The sequence below is a fragment of the Myotis yumanensis genome, unplaced genomic scaffold (assembly GCF_028538775.1).
Source record: "Myotis yumanensis isolate MYYU_CA2020_CCGP unplaced genomic scaffold, mMyoYum1.0.hap1 SCAF_12, whole genome shotgun sequence".
In the NCBI taxonomy this organism is placed as follows: domain Eukaryota; kingdom Metazoa; phylum Chordata; class Mammalia; order Chiroptera; family Vespertilionidae; genus Myotis; species Myotis yumanensis.
Genome location: NW_027223763.1, coordinates 58,296,617 through 58,314,698, shown reverse-complemented (window position 1 = coordinate 58,314,698; position 18,082 = coordinate 58,296,617). Strand labels below are relative to the sequence as shown.

Sequence of the window (18,082 nt, the reverse complement as noted above, 5' to 3'; positions counted from 1 at the left end):
TTGATATAGAAAAGAGTCCTTTACTCAAAGCATATTTCTTTAGTCCCTACTGTGTGCCAGGCATTGTCCTAGGCACTAGGGTTGCAGGCGTACAATAAAACAAACAAAATACAGAGGAACAGTTGAACAAATTGTGGCACATCCATATCATGGAATATTCCTTGACAATAAAAACAGCAAATTATTGACATATACAAGTTGGATGCACTTATGGGGAATTATGCTGAATGAAAAAAGTTATAAATTCCAACTCCAAAAGTTACATACTGTGATTCCTCTTATCAAACACTTTTGAAATGATAAATTTCAGAACAGAGGACAGTTAACAGTTGCCAGGGTTTGGGGGGAGGGTGGAAGGGAAGGGAGTGTGGCTGTAAAGGGGCAGCATGAGGGATCCTTGTCATGATGGAGGGATCCCCTACCTTGAGCGTGGTTGTGGATACATGAATCTAGGCATGTGCTAAAATGGTAGAGTGCTAAACACATAGACGCACAGAATAAAACCGGGGAAACTGAATAAGATTGGTGGAATTGACTCACTCTCAATGTCATGGCTTCAATATTATACACATTATACTGTTACAATGTTATTTGGGAGAAACTGGGTAAAGTGCATATGAGTTCTTCTCTATGTTGTTTCTTACAACTGTGTGTGAATCTACAATTATCTCAATAAAAACCTTAATTAAAATTTTATCTGGAAAAGGAACTACACAGTAAGAGGCTTCCAAAAATAAAAGACACACAAACAAAACACCACTGACGGAGATATATCTAACTAGATATCAAGAAATAATATAAAGCCACAATAATTAAACAGAGTGTTATTAGCACAGGGGTCAATCGCACATGATAGGGAATCCACAAACAGAACCATGTATATTTGAGGATGTATGTTATGAAGACAATACTTTATGTCATTGGGGGAAGGAAAGGTTAAGTAATAGAAAAGTTTATTATTAATTTGGAGAAAATAGATCCCTATGTCATACTACAAATAAAATAAATTCAAGATGGATTAAAATTAATGTATAAAGAACAAAGCTATAGAGCTGGTCCTCGATGGAATATAGGAGGATTTTAAAATATATATAATTTTAAGGTAGGGAAGAGATTTTGGAGAAAGGCAAAAAATTAACAGAAAGTAGACAAATTATTTTTAAGGAATTAATTTAATGAACACTTTGTGATAGGACCACAGGTTGTAAAACTCCATTGGGAGTTACTTTGCTATTTTGTGACACCTGGAAAACAATCAACTTGCCCAGGTAAACTAATGAATTTACCTTCATAGACAGGTGATTCTGTTGTAAGACATGATGCAACCCTAACATGTGACTCGGTGGGTCGGCAGTCCCCGGCTCATGATGGACAGCTGTGCCCACTCACATAGCCTCGTGCTGTCATATGGTCAGGCACTCAGGAGCCAGTCTGGAGCTGCATTTTGTACATCTTTCTCCAGAAACAGATGCTGCTCTGTGACTCTCCTATTGGGGCTCCTCAGAAAACCCTCACAGTCACCACGGAGCTTCTATGCTGCTAGGACCCTCCTCACCAGAATCCTTACTGTTCTAGTGAAGGGAGCGGCCTCTGGGCTCTCCTGGGCAGCAAAGTCAGCTGGTGAGCTGTATAGTTTCTATAATAAATCTAATCTAGCACGACCACTCTTGGGACCATTTGACCTCTTCATCAAAGCATTGCTGGTATAATTATGGCACCTCTACTCAGTTTGCCATAGGCTGTCACTTTTTTCCAAGTTTCAAGGAGTCATGTTAGCAGCATATGAAGACCAGTCTCAGGTGTTCTTGGCCAGATGTTAAATTATGACTCACAGGAGAGTGTCCCGTATCAACAAACTCTTCCATGTCCAGATTTATATTCTGTTCAGTACCCTCAAGATCTATTTCAGATATGTTCTCCTGGTTCTTGCTGCTATTATTTTAGCTAGATTCCGTAGCTCTTCTGTGAAATATATCTTTACTTTTCAAGCTTGGGCATCACTTCCACAGTTGAGCCATGCCACAACTGGACAGTAATTATTGATCTCAAAGCAATGGGGGATGGGGGATGACCTTGAGGAAGGTGAGTATCAGTTTGAGAGGCATTTGTCTCAAGTGAAGTCTTTGCCTGGTCTCTAGGCAAAGGAGGGCTGCTCTCCTCCAGCAGAGAAGGAGTGGGCCTCTCTTGTCAGGCCAGAGGGTTCAGAGGAATCGAAGGGCTTAAAATTCTCACCTGCATTTTCTCTGATGTCTCCTGCCTGGTTCTCAGCACCCCGCCCTTCTCTTTCACCATGTGCCGAGGACTATGTGTAGGAGCCTTGCTGGGGACATCAGACTAAATGCAATGAGAGTTGCTTGGGCTATTAATTTCCACACGCACACACACACACACACACACATCTCTTCTTTGGCACTTACTCTTATTACAAACAGATCCTTTACCTAATATTCAGTCCTACTCTGTCCTGTTGTTGCAGAAGATGAAGTCTCTTTAAATGCTGTCAAATATGTTTTTTTGGCTTGTTGTTAGTTGACTGACCTAAGACCAATGCATCAGTAGCACTTAATAGTGGCCACCCAATTTTGGTTTCTTTTTAGTTATTGTTCCCCCATATCTTTCAAATATTAGACATACTACAGAAGTGCATCCTTTACCACTCACATCCCCTCCCAACTCAGTACAGTTTTAGTAATTGGGACACTATAGAATGTGGGGTTATCTTCCAAAATTACCACCAAAACTGGGGTCTTTGCTGTCATCTGGACAGTGAATGATACAATTCCAGAACTCATTCCTGAAAACCTGCTTCCTGGGACCATTTCTGATACATCTTCTTGGTTGGGTTCTTGCAGATACAGACCTCAAGACAAAGATTTGCATGCAAGGGGTTTATTGGAGAAATGACCTCAGGAAACAGCAGTAGGAAAAAGGTAAGAAAAGTCAAAGATAAGCAATCAAGTGTGCCTTCCCACAGAAAGTAGCACTGTGAAAAACTCGAGTTTAATCCTAAAGGGGGAATTGTGTAAAGGTGTGCCTTGGACTTTGTCACAGAAGGGGCAAAGGAAAGGAGTATTTATATACCAACTTCTGCCAGGGTTAGTTGAGGGTTGCTCCTGAGTGTTAGTTTTCGAGATTTTTGACTGCTAATGACTTCAGGGTTTCTTTGGGAAGTGATGAAATATTCTGCAAGTGGATGATGGTGGTGATTGTACTTGTGAATATACCAAAACCCACTGAATTTTATACTTTAAAAGGGTTAGTTTTCTTATAGGTGAGCTGGATTTCATATAATACTAGAGACCAGGCACATGAAGTCTTGCACAGGTGGGGTCCAGCTGGCCCACCCGGATTGGGGCTGATAAGGGCTGGGATGGCTGGGAGAAGGGGCCGTGGGGTGTTGGCTGGCTGACCCCATCCCCTGATCAACTTCTGGTTGAGGGGACAATTTGCATATTAAGCTTTTATTATATAGGATATGCAAATTATCACTCCACCAGATGGACCATTTTATGCATTATATCTAATAATTAGCCATAGATATGATTGTTCCACAACTTATTCAACCATTTACTGATGGGCAGTGAAATTGTTTATTGCCTTTTGTCTCTACAAACTATTTGTTTATATTTATTCCTATTTGTTTATGCTTTTATTCCATGGAGCAGATTCCCAAAAGGGCCATTCCTGGTCAATTTTTAGCAGATACATTAAATTATCTTGCAAAAATTTAACAACTCACAACTCACCAGCAATAAATGAGATAGCTGACTTACATATGCTCTCACCGGCACTGATATTTTTTTCACTCAGAGGTAAAAATTATTTTTATCTCCATTTGAGATTCAGTATCTTTTTATGTCTATTGGCCTTTTTCAGTTTCTCCTTTTATTGTCATTTGTCTATACAATTTACTTTATAAAAGCTGTTAAATTTTATCATATGCCACAACAAGTATGTTTCCCCTTTATTCTGTTGGCATAATGAATTATTTTGATATATTACTTATTCATTGTATTTGGATTGAAATCTATTTGGCCAGATAGGCTGTTATTTGAATAACTAGAATTTCTATTTTTACTTAGACTATTTCTACTAGTAATATTGATCTATCATTCTCTTTTTAGTTATATTTATCTGGTTTTGTCATTTAGCCTCTTTGCTTCATAAAAATGACTTATAGGATCGCCTCATCTTTTTTCTGTGAATAGTTAAATAACAGGAATCATCTGTTCTTTGAGGATGGACAGGTTTCGATGATAAAATCATCAGGTCCTGGAGCCTTTAAATGTTCCTAATTTGTTGCAAGCAATGGTCTTTTGGAACTTCCATCACTTCCTAAGTGAACCTGGCTTATTTATATTTTGCCAGAAAATCATACATTTCCCCAATATTGATAGAGTTCATATCCTTTTATAATTTTAATTTAAAAAAATGTCTTCCATAGCTTTTACAGTTCCTAACATTGCATGTTTTCATCTTCCTCTCTTGTATCCTTAGGTTTTCCAGGGTTAAGTGAATTATAAGTATCAGGTTTGTTTTTATGTCTTCTAAGTTGTTTTTCTTTTTAAATTAATTTCACTTTCATGAATTCCTTCCTCCTATTTTTAGGTTTATTTTTTTTCTACTTGTTAAGTTGCATGTTTAGCTTATTTCAAGTCCATTTTTAAAAATAAACATTATTTGAGTTTTCTTTTAAATACAGCTTTAGCTGTGTCCCACAGATTTTTTAATTAAAAAAAAAAGATTTCATGTTCATTACTTTTTAGATAATTTTCCATTTGCATGTTCTTTATCTTCACTTCAGAGATGATTTAAGAGTTTATAAAAACTGTCTTTACATTGTAAGAGAAATACATGCCCATGGGAACATACTGGAACAGTATAAAAAGATGTACTGTAACAAGCAAGATAGTCTCCAACAGAGACCTCCCAGCCCTCTCTCCAGAGAAAACTAATCTTGATCAGATTCTGGTGTTTCTCCAGTAATATGAATACACTGTACAAATATGTTGTGAAAGGCATTCCTTAACTTCTATTTTATTTTGTTAGAAGGCTGCCAAGGTCATTGGTATGGTAGGGTAGGGTGGGTTTGAGGAGCCAAAGACTTGTTCTACTCTGGTCTTGAGTCTCTAACCCTTCTACAGTTCAAATTTGAGAAAGGGTCACAGAATGAACTCTGATGGTCTGAATTTGTAGATTTCTGATACTCGTTTTATTTTGTTTGCTGTGGAAGTCCAGAGATGAGAATTTATGACCTTATTTTTTTTAATGTTTTTATTGATTTCAGAAAGGGTAAGGGGGGAGATAGAGGGGGAGAGAGAAAGAGAGAGAAAGATCAATGATGAGAGAAAATCATTGATCGCTTGCCTCCTGCATGCCTCATACTGGGGATCGAGCCCGCAACCTGGGCATGTGCCCGGACCAGGAATCAAACTCTGATCTCCTGGTTCATGGGTTAATGCTCATCCACTGAGCCACACTGGCCAGGCATGATCTCCTTAATCTGTGGAGCATCTTTAAGGGATGGATCCCACTTTTGGCAGGGAAGGTTCCTTTTGTTTAAATCCTATGATGATGGTGCCAAGAGGTGTTTGCAATTTTGCGACCCATGAACGCTGTCTTTCTTCCCCAAACAACACAAATAAATAACCATTCTAAGTAAAATCAATACTTACCTTGTAAAGATGGGTTCAAGGAGGATTCTCCAGCAGCTCCGCATCGTCTCCATTGTCAAATCTAGACACTTGCCACTCCTGAAATGGTTCCTAATGGTCTCCACTCTGTTTTTCACATTCTTGTGAAATCTTCTCCGTGTGTGTGAGATGAAGCAGATTGCCATACTGAAGCTGAGGGCAGCCTCTAGCCCAGTGGTTCTCAACCTTGACTGCACATTAGAATCACCTGGGAATCTTTTTAAAATCCTGATTTCTGGGCCTCGTCCTCCGGAAATTCTGTTTCTTTGTTACTAATGTTGTGGGTCCACCCCATAACAAAGAAACAGAATTTCCGGAGGACGAGGCCCAGAAATCAGGATTTTAAAAAGATTCCCAGGTGATTCTAATGTGCAGCCAGTCTCTAGCCAATAGCTTGCAAGAAACTGCAGCCCATAGTTAAACAGCCTGTAAGGTCTGAGTCCCACCAATTACCGGAGGGAGCTAGAATGTGGGTCCCTTTGAGTTAAGCCTGGATATGACTGCAGCCTTCTGAGAGACCCAGTGTCAGAGAATCCCTTCAAGCTTTGCTCATATTTCTGTCCCAAAGAAACTGTTCCGAATAAATGTTTTAAGCCGCTAAGTTTTAGGGTAATTTGTTATGGAGTAATAGATAATGAATAGGCCTGTGTTTTAGAAGTTCTTTGAAAAACCTGTGATTATGGGAGCTTGTTTTTTTCCAGATAATTGGTCTGGGCAAGAATTATGTGCGTCACCCAACTCCAATCACCTGTTCCCATTGGCCCATACAAATTCAGGTTTTGAAGATAGAAAAGCAAAAAATTACAAATCTGATCAAGGAGAGAACAAAACTTAAAAATAAAAACATTACCATTATATGCCCATTAGAATGGCTAAAATAAAAAGTATCAATACCAAGTCTGGAAGATGAAAACCAACTTGGCCTCTCAGACTTTGTTAGTGGGGTTGTAAAATGGACAGCCATTCTAGAAAAACAGTTTTGCAGTTTTTTACCAAATTAAAAACACACTTACTACATGACCAGCAGTCACACTCATGGGCATTTATTCTAGAAAAAGGAAAACTTTTGTTCATACAAAAATCTATACACAAATATTCAGAGTAATTTTATAAGTGATAGCCAAAATCTGGTGTATAGCCAGGGTTCTTCAGAGTAATAACCAATAGGATGTGTGTGTGTGTTCGTTGTGTTGATGGAAAACTCTGTGATGGTTATATTAGCTATACATGTGATAAAATTTCCTAAAACCACCCCTCCAAAAAAGTGAATGTAAAAACTTGTGGAAATCATATATGTTCTATGTCAGTTTCCTGATTTTAACAATGTACTATGGTTATGTAATGTTGATATGCATTGAGTTCTTTTATATAGGTATAGTGGCACTGTATAATAAATACAATGCTTTGCCATCTAACTCAAAAGCAAAATAATCCACACTCCACTATGCCTTAAAAGTGTGACATCTGGTCTGGCCTGTGTGGCTCAGTGACTGAGCATCAACTTATGGACCAGGAGGTCATGGTTCATAGGGCACAGGCCTAGGTCAGTGGTCGGCAAACTCATTAGTCAACAGAGCCAAATATCAACAGTACGACGATTAAAATTTCTTTTGAGAGCCAAATTTTTTAAACTTAAACTACATAGGTAGGTACATTGTTATTAACTTAATTAGGGTACTCCTAAGGCTTAGGAAGAGCCACACTCAAGATGCCAAAGAGCCGAATGTGGCTCGCGAGCCGCAGTTTGCCGACCACAGGCCTAGGTCATAGGCTCAATCCCCAGTATGGGGCTTGCAGGAGGCAGCCAATTGATGATTCTCTCATCTTTGATGTTTCTATTCCTCTCTCCCTCTCCCTTCCTCTCTGAAATTAATAAAAACATGTTTTTTAAAAGTGTGACTTCTGATATTTTTCTCTTTCTTGTTTTGACATGATGGATATACACTGGTATTTTAAAAAGCTACAGAATTGTGGTATTTGTGGCCCTTGAAGTGTTGTCAAGTTCTAACTGTGTCACTGTGATCTTCAGTGTGCCAAGCAGCAGTGCAAGGTGATGAGTGCACCATACACAGCCTCTGCCATGATCCACCCTCACTACTGCAGTGTGAAAGTAGCCATAAACAATGCGTAAACAAATGAGCATCGCTGTGTTCCAATAAAACTTTATTGATGGACACTAAAATCTGAATTTCATATAACTTTCACATGCTACAAAACATTATTCTCCTTTAAAAAAACATTTGATAATGTAAAAATCATTTTAGCTGGTAGGCCACACAAAAACAGGTGGCAAGCCAGATTTGCCAACCTCAGCCTAACCTCATGGGTCCTATTCTAAAGGTGGGGGGAAACAATAACAAAATAAGTGAGCACATAAAGTAGACAGTTTTGTGTTATACATGAAATTAAAGTGTAAGGTGGTCAGGGAATGTGTCTCTGAAGGAATACATAAGATGAACCTGCACCTGAAGGAAGAGAAGGAGCCAGTCATGAGAAAAGTTGAGTACAGAGTATTCTAGAAAGAGAATAGCAAGGGTAGAAACTGGAGGCAGGTACAAGTTTGGTGGATTAAAGGAATTAAACATGGATGGCACCACTGTTAAGAATTTAACTCTAGTTGACTACAGTCGGATCTAGCCTAATTTTATACACTGGGTTTGTGGTCCCGTGCTAATTTATATGACCACACCAAGAATATGATATTTAAAAAGAGAGAGAAAAGGAGAAAATACTTTTATTTCTGCCAAATAGTTCTAAGAAAATACAGTATCTCCTATATGATCCAGAATATTGAGAACAAATATAGTTGGACCACACAAGTTATTTCACTAAATGCTCATCCTTAGGTTATGCTGCTTCATTTTATATTTGCTTACAATACAAATGTTTTGCTCACTAGATGATTTAAGGCCATTTATAGCAGTTTTATGTAAAAAGTCTAGTTTCTTTATAAACCTTAACATATTAAATCCTCTGTTTACATCTTTTTGTTTTTATGTTCAGCCCAATGTGAGTGTGCCAAGCTGGTTCTGATTTCTTCTAATACAATGAAGGGAAAAATCATTTTTAAGTCTGCATTGATTTGTGGCAATATTTGTATTCAACAATCAAATGCTACACCATTTCCTTTTAAATAGCTATGCACTTAATTAGTTTCACTCGTGTGTTCAGCAATTAATTAGTTTTGGAGACTTCTATTTTGGTATTGAACCTGAATATTGACAGTCAGAGTATATACTGTTTCAGGATTGCAATGCATGTTTTCTAATCACACCACATAAAAAGTTTTCACATTTGAAAAAAAAGTTCTTCATTGTAATATCATCTAATATCTTTCATAATTGTGAAATACACTTCAACCAGTTTCTTTTTTTCATTTATTTTCTCCAGTATTGCTTCTAGTAAATATGAGGCAAAGGGAAGCTGTAAGAGAAACACAGGAAAAAAAGGATTATCAAAACTCTATATTTTCTTCAGTTCAAAAAATATACTAAATATCATTAAACCATTAGAACTTGGCTGTCTGCAACTTTGCACCCGTATGGTACCCTACTGGGTCTCTTTTCAACTGATCTTGCTGGTTAGTGTGGGTAATTCTGTCTTTTACAATAAAAATGATAAAAGAGCTGAAGTAAAATGAAAAAAGATAAACGCCTTATTGAACAATTCATGGTTTACTGACCATGTTAATGATGTAATCTGCAATACAAGCAGCTAAGCCATTTATCTTCAATCAGCTGATCAATAGCAGGTTACAGTCATCTCTAGGGCCCAGAGCCCACAGAAATGGTACTGTATGTTCATCACTCATAAAAGAATGAGAGAGAACTATCAATACACTTGTCTGTGTTAGAGCTGAACATCTTAAGTTGTAGGATAAAATTTCAGAGGGAAAAAAAATGGCAAAAGTATACCCATTGATTAAGTTGTTATAGAAAAGTTTGGCATATCAAAGTGTAATACACATGTTGCAAACTGCTGAGTTTATGAAATGCAGAGTATATTTTTAAATTTCATAATTTATAGAACTTTCCTAGTAAAGTTTTATTGTTCCCCCTGCTTCACTGGGTTGCCTGTAGAACTCCAACTCATACAATTTAAAACGCTCCCCAAGTACCTCCCTTATAGCCCTAACCACTTCCTTTTACCCTTCTCCCCGATCTAGTCTCATATAAAAGATTTATAATAGTAAGTTCATTAAGTCATTTCTTGGAGTTGTCCTCTTGATTAACCAGTGAAAGGTAGGTGTTTTTTTCCTGAATATACTGATGAGAATGCTTGTCATGCCGGATCCCTTCCCTACAGAGTTGTAACAGGCCCTTCTTTGTGCTAGGACGATCACTGACAGTATCACTGGTCAACACTGAGCAAAGACGCCCTCTGTATGAGCTGCTTAGCTATGCTCAGCTCAGCTATGCTCAGCTAAGGTGATTACAGTTAGCTAAACAAACCAGGATGGTTCTTGTCCAAATTTGAACTGGGTAAAAAGAAAAGATTGGCCAGCAGCAGTGAAAATAGTCCAGACAGGGACACACACAGGTGCCCGCATGCGCATGCTTGCACGTGTGAACACACACACACACACACACACACACACACACGCATGCACAAAAACCACCTTACATAGGTCCTGAAGGAGAAACAGAGACTGAAGCTGCGCCACAGAATTGTGTCAGATCCTAAATAACTTTCTAGTTTAACTTCCTTCTTAGCTTTATAATAAACTGCCTTATCCTTAAGGAAGTCTGTGTCTCTATCAGGACAGACTATGTCTATAGTTTATATCAGAGCTTTACACATTGGTCTTACTGGACACTTACCATTACAGAAAGCATAAGATACCAAAATATCATGTATATTCAGTTCTAAGATACCGTTGAATATAAAAGGCACACACTGATTTTAAGAAACAGCCTTTCCTGTGAAAAACTCTACCACTTGAATATACCCACACTGCATATGCATTCCAATTTCAGAAATGTAAAAATGTGGGGAAATATCATCTTAGAATCAATGAAAAAGAATATAGATTGGGTACATTAACAACTAAAACTATACTTAAAATATGACCTGCCTTGTATAGTCTTTAAAAACTCACATGGTCTGTTTGTTTGCCATATATTTTTAAAGTGAAAAATGTTTTAAAAACAAAAGATCTGAACTTTCTACTACTTTGGAGTTTAGTTCATACAGTCAGTTTAGAGTCAATTGAATTTTCTCCCTATGACTCTGGAGGGGCTAAGGCTCTTCAGAACCCCCTCAAATACAGAAAGCACAACCGTTCTTGTACTGGTGAGATTTTGGAGTTGGATTGAAGTGGCAACATGATGGGACAACAGCAAAAATTTTTTTCTCACTTGCCCTAATATATATATATATATATAATCTTTATTGTTGAAAGTATTACAGATGTCCCCTCTCCCCACCATTGGTTCTTAGTTAATCTCTTCACCCCTCCTTCCCTCTAACATTCCATTCCCAACAATTATGCTGCCTCAAGTTCCATTTCCAATGGCACATGCCAGGGAGTACAAAGCCCAGAAAGCCTGCCTGACTTCTTTCTTTTGCATCAAAAAGGAGAAGCAATACTCCCAGTAATGACAATGCAGAGTTACACAAGCTTGAACTCCTCAGCATCAGAAGAAAAATGGAAAGGTAAAGAGTTGATACTACGTGACATTTCTTAGTTTGAAAATTCAGCTAAGGACGTGGGCCTTCCTAGTTGGTCTGCCTGTCCCTGTTGTAAAAGGTGATTTTTTTTACTGGAGGGATTTCTCCTGACTTCACACAGATTTTCAGTTTTTCTTACATGGAAACACCTACAGATGTTTGCCTTTAGCAACTGCTAAGCCACTGACAATCTCAAATTTATCACTTACACTTACAAATAGTGGCTTCATTTAGAGGTATTTCTGAATAAAGGTAAGATATGAATGATGGTTGCATATGTTGAGAGCCACCTGGGAAATATAACAAAGCCTAAAGACCATGACTGGAACATAGTCATATAACTTAGAGCATCAGCACTAATTGGAATGTAGTCCTTAATAATGTAAAATTAAAATTTTTTGTGCTGAAAGAAAATAATTAAAGTAAAGGTAACATAAATCTAAGGGATAAGGCCGAAACCGGTTTGGCTCAGTGGATAGAGCGTCGGCCTGCGGACTGAAAGGTCCCAGGTTCGATTCCGGTCAAGGGCATGTACCTGGGTTGCGGGCACATCCCCAGTAGGAGATGTGCAGGAGGCAGCTGATCGATGTTTCTCTCTCATCGATGTTTCTAACTCTCTATCTCTCTCCCTTCCTCTCTGTAAAAAATCAATAAAATATATTTAAAAAAAAAAAAAATCTAAGGGATAAGATTAACATTTTCACCATTTTCATTCTTGTTTTTGGTTTGAAAACTATTATTATAAAGATATTGCTTAAAAATACGAATTGACTTTAATCTAGTTTGAGTCATATTGAAAGTGACTATATTAAATTTTATGTATTATACCTGCTTTTACAAAAGATATGATTCAGTGAGACTCTGAGACTTAAGAAAGGCCAATGCAGTTTGAGTATTGTAAAATGAATGGTGCAAAAATTTAGTATAAATAAATATATAGAGATATACACACAGTGTATATAAAAACACACATATACATTATGTATTTATATGTGTACTAGAGGCCTGATGCACGAAATTTGTGCAAGAGTATGCCTTTCTTCCCCCAGCTGCCGGCACCGGCTTCCCTTTGGCACCTGGGACCGGGGCATCCCTTGCAGCCCCAGCTTCGTCCAGAAGGTCATCTGGTCTAATTAGCATATTACACTTTTATTATTATAGATATTTTAAACACATTTAAATGGCTAGGGTATAATCTATTATCTTATAATTAAAAATTTTAACTTGTGAAAATAACCAAGAATGCTATCAGAAGGAACAATTAATTTCTAGTTTAAATCTGGCATGGAATTTTGAGCTAAGTATCCTAAAATAGACTCACAGAGAAGTCAGCATATGCTATTCTCAAACTTTGGTAAAGTCTATAATTTGTTTTCACTTTGATATTGTCCCCAACTTTTTTATAGTGGTAAAATACACATATTATAAAACTTACTTTTGAACTTTACACCACATCTATTTTCAGGAAACATGAAAATAAGGCTTGAAATCGTTAAATTTAAAAATCCCAGCAACACTCTAAATGGAGAATTTTAAATTTTTGCTATTTCAGATCAATCTGAGAAATCTCTGTGGGTGACTGAGCATGTAGGCTTATGTGTGTAAGACAGAGTGGTAGAATGTGAGTGTGCATGTGTCATAAGTGTAACACAGAAAGCAACAGAGTAAATGTGTTCAGAGTTGAAATAAGAAACTTTCAGTAAACCTTTAGGCTAGAAGTTACTTTTTTTTTTTTATAAAAGCCAAGGAGATTTATAAGCCCTCTCACTGCAACATTGCAAGGCATTCTACAGAAGGTAAGCATATTCTGCAGAGAAGGCACTGGGGAAGCAGCCATTTTAAACTTCAGCTTTCATAAGCTCTGAAAAGGAACAAGGATATGTAATGAAAAATCAAAAGTCTATATTCTACATTCTCGATTTAAGGCAGAAAGACAGAATTTTTGATATTATCCCAGCACAAGAAAATGTAGCTGGACAAGATGAACTAAAATAGACTGAATGACAGGAGGGTGAGGGCATGAGTGGGGGGATGGGGGGTAGTGTGGGGTAATGTGGAGATAAGGACACATATGCAATAACTTAATGAATAAAAAATTTTAAAAAATAAAATAAAATAAAATGGGCTGAATGAAATCCAGAAGAGGATTAGCTAATAACAGAGACAAGGCAATGACAAAACAAGTCTCTTCTCCCTCAAAATAATCCTACGCACTGATTTCATGTATTTTTCTAAAGCACAACTTTGATTACATCTTTTCTTACCCAAAAGCTTTTCTAGTTTTGCCCTGACCTATGTTTTTCTATCTTTGTTTCTTTTCCAATTCACTAAATTACAAAAACAAAACAAAACAAAAAACTAATTTGGTTGGTAGCCCATCCTATTATAGTAATTAATTTGCTTTTTGTCCTCTGCCATAAATTGTAAGTTTTTGGGATTTTTTTTGGTGTTTTTTAAAGAAATATATATTTTTATTGATTCCAGAGAGGAAGGGAGAGGAAGAGAGAGCTAGAAACATCAATGATGAGAGACTCATTGATCAGCTGCCTCCTGCATTCCCCACAAGGGGATCAAGCCCGCAACCCGGGTATGTGCCCTGACCTGGAATTGAACCGTGACCTCCTGGTTCATAGATCAATGCACAACCACTGAGCCTGGCCATAAATTGTAAGTTTCAAAAGGCATATTAATGTAAAAAAGAAATTAATACAAGAAAACATGTTTAAAGAAATTATAAGGCTGGAGAACCAAGATGGCGGCATAGGTAAAAACATGTACTTGCTGCCTCTCACAACCACATCAAAACTACAACTAAAAGACAAAACATCGATCATCCAAAACCATGGGAAAGCTGGCTGAGTGGAAGTTCCACAACTAGAAGGAAAGAAAAAAGTGCATTGAGACTGGTAGGAGGTGCGGAGTTGTGGAGGTGCAGAGGCACGCGTGAATTGGGTTGGCAACTGGGTGTGCTGTTGTTGTTTCTTTCAATCAGGAGGGAGATACAAGCTCCCGATTGCTCTGAAATCCAGTTCTGGGTGAGACTCTGGGGACCCAAAGTCATACAGGGAGAAACTGGACTGTATGGCATTGGGCCGGAACACAAGGGCGGCTTTCTCTCAGAGGTGCTCACAGCGATCATTGTTCCTGTGTGGGGGCGCGGATCACAGGGATGCAGGGAACTCTCCAATGCAGGGCTGACTGGCAGCCATTGCTATTTGCTCCACCCTGGTGATTCCCAGACACCCCGCCCCACCCAATTTACAACCCCACCCAACCTGTGTGCAGCGGCTTTTGCATATGAATGGCCTGTCCTTTTGCAGCATAAATCCTAACTGCAGCTGGGTAAGAGAGCTCCAAAGCTTCCAAAAGAAGGCCCAAGGCTCAGCAACAGCAACCGGCCTTGCTTCACACCCGGGCCTCATTTGGGCACTTCCAAACCCCAAATAAAGAGGAGGAATCTGCAGATCTCTCTGTAGCTCCTGCTGGGTGGCCTCAGGCAGTGGCTAATTTAGCACCTCCTTGGAGATCCAAGAGCCAGTGTACCCAGTGGTCAATGTGAGACCATACCAGATTACAACTTTTCACATCCATAAGCGACACACTCAAGGGGCAGACTCAGTGAGCACCAAAGCCCCTTATGGGTCAAGTCTTGCCCCATAAGGGTAACTCCAGAACAGAAGTTCTCCCATTGTAGACACAGCTGGTCCTCACAGCCAACTGGCCTGGAGGTCAATTCCTTCCAGTGATACCAACAGCAATCAAGGCTTAACTACAACAGGACTGTGCACCCAGCCCACAAAGGGGTGCACCAAGAGTGTCCACCTCAGGTGATTGGGAAGGCTGAGCCACTGGGCCCTATAGGACACCTACCACACAAGGCCACTCTATCAACACAGGGAAGCAGCCAAAATGCGGAGACAAAGAAACAAGTCACAAATGAAAAAAATGGATGAAAGCAAAATATTGGATGTAGAGTTCAAAACCACGGTTATAAGGTTACTCAAGAATCTTCTAGAAACCTCCGAGAAATTTAGTGAGAACCTCAAGGATATGAAAAAGGACCAATCAGAAATTAAGCATACACTGACTGAAATAAAGAATAATATACAGAGATCCAACAGCAGACTAGAGGATCCCAAGAATCAAGGCAAAGATTTGAAATACAAAGAAGAAAAAACAGCCAACCTGAAAAGAAAAAAGAAAAAAGAATCCAAAAATATGAAGATAGTGTAAGGAGCCTCTGAGACAACTTCAAGCAGACCAACATCTGAATTATGGGGGTGCCAGAAGAAGAGAGAAAGCAAGATATTGAAAACCTATTTGAAGGAATAATGACAGAAACCTTCCCTACCCGGTGAAAAAAATAGACTTACAAGTCCAGGAAGCACAGAGAACCCCAAACAAGAGGAATCCAAAGGGGACCACACTAAGACACATCACAATTAAAATGCCAAGGGCAAAAGACAAAGAGAGAATCTTAAAAGCAAGAAGAGAAAAATAGTTAGTTACCTACAAGGGAGTACCCATGTGACTGTCAGCTGATTTCTCAACAGAAACTTTGCAGGCCAGAAGGGAGTGGCAAGAAATATTCAAAGTGATGAATAGCAAGAACCTACAATCAAGATTACTCTACCCAGCAAAGCTACCATTTAGAATTGAAGATCAGATAAAAAGCTAAAGGAGTTCATCACCACCAAACCAGTATTATATGAAATGCTAAAAGGTGTTCTTTAAGAAGAGGAAGAAGAAGAAAAAGGTAAAGATAAGAATTATGAACAACAAAGTGACAACAAATACGTATCTATCAACAAGTGAATCTAAAAATCAAGTGAATAAAAAATCTGATGAACAGAATAAACTCATGAATATAATAGAATTAGGGGCATAGGAAGGGAGTGGACTGACAATTCTCAGGGGGAAGGGTATGAGAAGTGTAGGAAGGGACTGGACAAAAATCTTACACCTATGGACGAGGACAGTGGGGAGGGGTGGGGAGTACGGGCATGGGGTAGGGTGGGAACTGGGTGGAGGGGAGCAATGGGGGGGGGGGGGAAAGAGGAACATCTGTAATAATCTGAACAATAAAGATTTATTTTTTTAAAAAAAGAACCTAAAAGAGTTACAAAGAAAACAAAAGAAATAATAAGGCAGTTATGCCATAAAAAAGTACAAGTAGGTATTAGAAATATTTTTTCAGTGTGATTCTTATTAGAAATCTGTGGGAATAAAGGGTAGGTGCTGATAAAGATCAAATATCTAAAAGTATCAACTGCATCAGAAGCACTTGAAATAATGAAGACATATATTTGCATTCTGTATTAAATATAGGCATGTTAAGGTTTTAGACCTTTTAGTTCTCATGTACTTTTGGCTAACAGTAGCAGTAGGTATTATTATTGTGTAGTCCCATATTGCCACATGGCAGAACAGCTTTTTATTTTGTGGTTAATATTTTATCAATATAAATTTTCAACAAATGAATGCAGAGAAGTTTATTTAACAGGAAACAATTCTGTGGCTTAACCCTTACACAAAAGAGAAAACCACAGACCAGATCAGCTCCTATGATCTCAGAATTCTATTACAGAATCCAGCAATTTTCAACCTTTTTCATCTCATGGGACACATGAACTAATTACTAAAATTCTGGGGCACACCAAAAAATATATTTTTTACCAATCGCACCAAAAATAGGTATAATTTTCATTGATTTACCAAAAAAAAAAAAAAGAGTAATTATCTTTTTTGCTCCAAAGTGACTTTTAAAAAAAATCATGTGCCTATACTTTTATATAAGGATTTCTGGTACCAAAAATTAACAAATCAGATGCAACCTTATTATGCAACATGACCAATAAGATGCAACTCTATTATATGACCTATATATTTATGGTTCAAAACGGGGCATTCACACTGAAGGGCTATTGTGTTGGCTGTGGTCATTTTTCCATTTGATAATCTAAGGGAAAAGAGCTCAGTGCCCCTCAATAAATAGTCAAGTATTGCATGTTTTATAAAATCTTGCGGCAAACCTGTTGAAAATCGCTGACATATAGCGGCCAACCCAGAGGAAGGTCATAAAAAAAAAGTTTTTCTATAATTTTATTTTCCAAATATTTTAATAATCAAATACCAACACTGAATTATTTAGTATTTATTTTAGGGAATGTACACAATTGTCCTACAGCTTAAAGATCATGTAACCTCAGATACAGGAAGCTGTATATCATAAAATAAATTGTATGAATGAACGTATCTACGTTTTGCCCACACAATCCCGTGAGTATCACTGAGACTCTAAAAAACTGGTGAATAAAGAAAACCTTTTCTAAAATTCAGGACAAATGTAATTGCTGGAATTGAGAGAGAAGAAAAGTAGGCTAGAAAAAAAAAGAGATGTTTTCCATTTTATAGATTTTTCTCTTGGGCATAATTAGAATAAAGTGACATTCAAGTGCAACCAATGAAGTTTCTATTTTTTTCTCACAAAATTCAAAGACATCAGCAAAACCACCTATGTCAGTAATAAAAATAAAAAGTCTTTGACTTTTTAAATGTTATCATGCTGTCACAGTGGAATAAAATTAGCTTGAAAAATGATCTAAAGGCACACGCTGCAGTTCATTACGTGTAGCAGCAACAGCAGCGGTTTCCCAGTGTTCATAAAGGCTGCTCAATTAAATTTACCTCAGTCAATAATTAGGAGTCCACAAATAAAC

At 37.9% G+C, this 18,082-nt stretch overlaps 1 protein-coding gene across 2 annotated transcripts in view; it reads right to left on the bottom strand.

Moving 5' to 3' along the window:
- Positions 1–7,870: 7,870 nt before the first annotated feature.
- CNTLN (centlein) overlaps positions 7,871–18,082 on the bottom strand; it is a 253,134-nt gene continuing 242,922 nt past the window's right edge. For both annotated transcript variants that reach the window (XM_070431720.1, XM_070431721.1), the window contains exon 26: positions 7,871–9,116. In XM_070431720.1, the coding sequence (XP_070287821.1) occupies positions 9,015–9,116 (102 nt within the window). In that variant the 3' untranslated portion in view covers positions 7,871–9,014. The remainder of the gene's footprint in view (positions 9,117–18,082) is intronic.